The sequence below is a fragment of the Ailuropoda melanoleuca genome, unplaced genomic scaffold (genome assembly GCF_002007445.2).
Source record: "Ailuropoda melanoleuca isolate Jingjing unplaced genomic scaffold, ASM200744v2 unplaced-scaffold74019, whole genome shotgun sequence".
Taxonomy (NCBI): Eukaryota; Metazoa; Chordata; class Mammalia; order Carnivora; family Ursidae; genus Ailuropoda; species Ailuropoda melanoleuca.
The window spans coordinates 5,505-8,224 of NW_023249414.1; the positions used below are offsets into that span (position 1 = coordinate 5,505).

General features: G+C 63.1%; 1 protein-coding gene across 1 annotated transcript in view; it reads left to right on the forward strand.

Moving 5' to 3' along the window:
- Positions 1 to 2,582, forward strand: part of LOC105235228 (uncharacterized protein PB18E9.04c) — a 6,946-nt gene extending 4,364 nt beyond the window's left edge. The window contains exons 3-6 of the mRNA XM_034653224.1: positions 93 to 259; positions 428 to 690; positions 889 to 1,525; positions 1,656 to 2,582. Coding sequence (XP_034509115.1) covers positions 93 to 259; positions 428 to 690; positions 889 to 1,525; positions 1,656 to 2,582 — 1,994 coding nt within the window. The remainder of the gene's footprint in view (positions 1 to 92; positions 260 to 427; positions 691 to 888; positions 1,526 to 1,655) is intronic.
- Positions 2,583 to 2,720: the final 138 nt, after the last annotated feature.

A 2,720-nucleotide genomic window follows, 5' to 3' on the forward strand; every position in this document is an offset into this window, starting at 1 on the left:
TCCGCCGACACCACTGACTGCGCACACTGCCAAACTCGCTGACTGAGCACACTCTGCTGTCCCAGCTGACTGTGCGCACTCCGCCACCTCAGCTGACTGTGCGCACTCTGCCATCCCCACCAACAGTGGGCACACCGCCGACCCCACCGACTGTGTGTGCCCCACAGTTACTGCCGAGTCTGCGCACGCCGCCGACCCCGCCGATTGTGTGCATTCTGCTGACCGCGATGATGTGCTCACTCCACTGATCCCACTGACTGTGTGCACTCCTCCGAACCCGAAGACTGTGCACAATCTGCCATCCCATAAGACTGTGTGACTCCCCCAGCCCTGCCAAATGTGCGCACACTGCCGACCTCACCAACTGTGTGCACTCCGAAGACCCCGCCGATGGTGCACAACCGCCGACCCCGCCGACTCTGTGCAGATCGCAGAACCTGCCATCTGTGTGCACACCGTCGTTCCAATTGACTGTGCACACACCGCGTACTCTGCCAACTGTCTGCACGCCGATGACACAGGTGACTGTGCGTACACCACCGACCCCTCTGACTGTGCGCACTTCAGCATCCCCGATGACTGTGCGCACTACGCCGTCCCTGCTGACTGTGCACACAACACCGACCGCACCAATGTGCACAATCCACTGACCCCACCGACTGTCCGCACTCCGCCGAACATGCCGACAGTGTGCACTCCGACGACCCCGATGACTGTGCACACTTCGCGATCCCGCTAACTGTGGGCACTTAGCCAACCCCTCCAACTGTACGCACACCGCCGTCCCTGCCAACTGTGCGCATTCCGCCGACCCCACCGACTGTGTTCCCTACGCCGCCCCACCAACTGTGTGCACTACGCTGACCCCAATGACTCTGCACACTCCAGCGACTCCACCGACTGTGCACACTCCGCCGTCCCAGCCGACTGTGTGCACTCTGCCGACCCCGCCGACAGTGGGCACACCTCCAACCCCGCCGACTGTGCGCACTCTGCCAACCCAGCTGCCAGTGTGCACTCCACCGACCCCACCGACTGTGCGCATGCTGCCGACCCTGCCTTCACAGCGCACTCCACCAAACAAGCCAAGAGTGCACGCTCCGAAGACCCCGCCTACTCTGGGCACACAGCCAACCCCATCGACTGTGCGCACACCGCCAACCCCACCGNCAAGAGTGCATGCTCCGAAGACCCCGCCTACTCTGGGCACACAGCCAACCCCATCGACTGTGCGCACACCGCCAACCCCACCGAATGTGCACTCACTGCCATCCTCGCCAACTGTGCGCATGCCGCCGACCCCGCCAACTGTGCGCAAACCACTACCCCGCTGACTGTGCGCACTCCACCGAACTCGCCGACAGTGCACACTCCTACGACCCTGCCAACTGTGGACCCTCTGCCAACACCGCCGACACTGGGCACTCCGCCGTCCCAGCCGACTGTGCGCACATCGCTGATGCCGCTGATTGTGTGCACTCCGCCGGCCCATCCGACTCTGTGCACACTGCTGACCCCACTGATGGTGCGCACGCCTCCGAATCCACCAAATGTGTGCACTCCGCCAACCCTGCCGACTGAGCACACTCCACTGACACTGCCAACCTTGGGCACTCGGCCGACACCGCCAACTGAGCATTCCACCGACACCCCAGACTGTGCGAACTCCGCCGACCTCACCGACTGTGCACACCGCCGTCCCCACAAACTGTGTACACACCGCCGTCCCCGCCGACTGTGCACACACCAACAAACCAACAGACTGTGCACACACCACCGACCCCACCGACTGTGCGCACCCTGGCAACTCCACTGACTGTGCACACACCATCATCCCCGCCGACTGTGTGCACTCTGCTGACCCCAATGACTCTGCACATTCCAGCGACTCCACCAAATGTGTGCACTCCACTGTCCCAGCCAACTGTGTGCACTCCGCCGATCCCACCGTGAATGGGCACACTGCCGAACCCACCGACCCTGTGCACACCGCCGACACTGCCGACCGTGCGCACTCGGCTAACTCTGTCAAATCTGCGCACACCGCCGTACCCGCCAACTGTGCTCACACCGCCGAACCCACAGACTGTGTGCTCACCACCGACCCCACTGGCTGTGCACACTCTGCCACCCCACCTACTGTGAGTACACTGCCGACCCTGCCAACTGTGCACACAGCCCTGACCCCACCAACTGTGTGCTCTCCGCTGACACCGCCGACTGTGTGCTCTCCGCTGACCCCATCGACTGTGCACATTCTGCCAACCCCGCCGAATCTGCGCGCTCCGCCGAATTTGCCGACAGTGCACACTGCACTGACCCTGATGACTGCAAATTCTGCCAACCCTGCCGACCGTGCGCACTCCGCCGACCCCGCTGACTGTGCACGCTCCTCCGACACCGCTGACTGTGCGCACTCAGCCGACCCCCCGACTGTACACACTGCCGACTGTGCCGACTATGTGCACACCTTCAACACTGCCGACTGTGCGCACTGTGCCTCCCCGCCGACTGTGTGCACTCCAGCATACACAACGGCTGTGCGCACTTGGTGGACCCACCGATGGTGCGCACTACGCTGACCTCGCCGACTGTGTGCACTCTACGGACCCCACCTACTGTGTGCACTACGCTGACCCCGCCGACTGTGTGTACTCCGCAGACCCAGGACACTGTGTGTACACCTCGGACTCCACCGACTGTGCACACCCCGATGACCC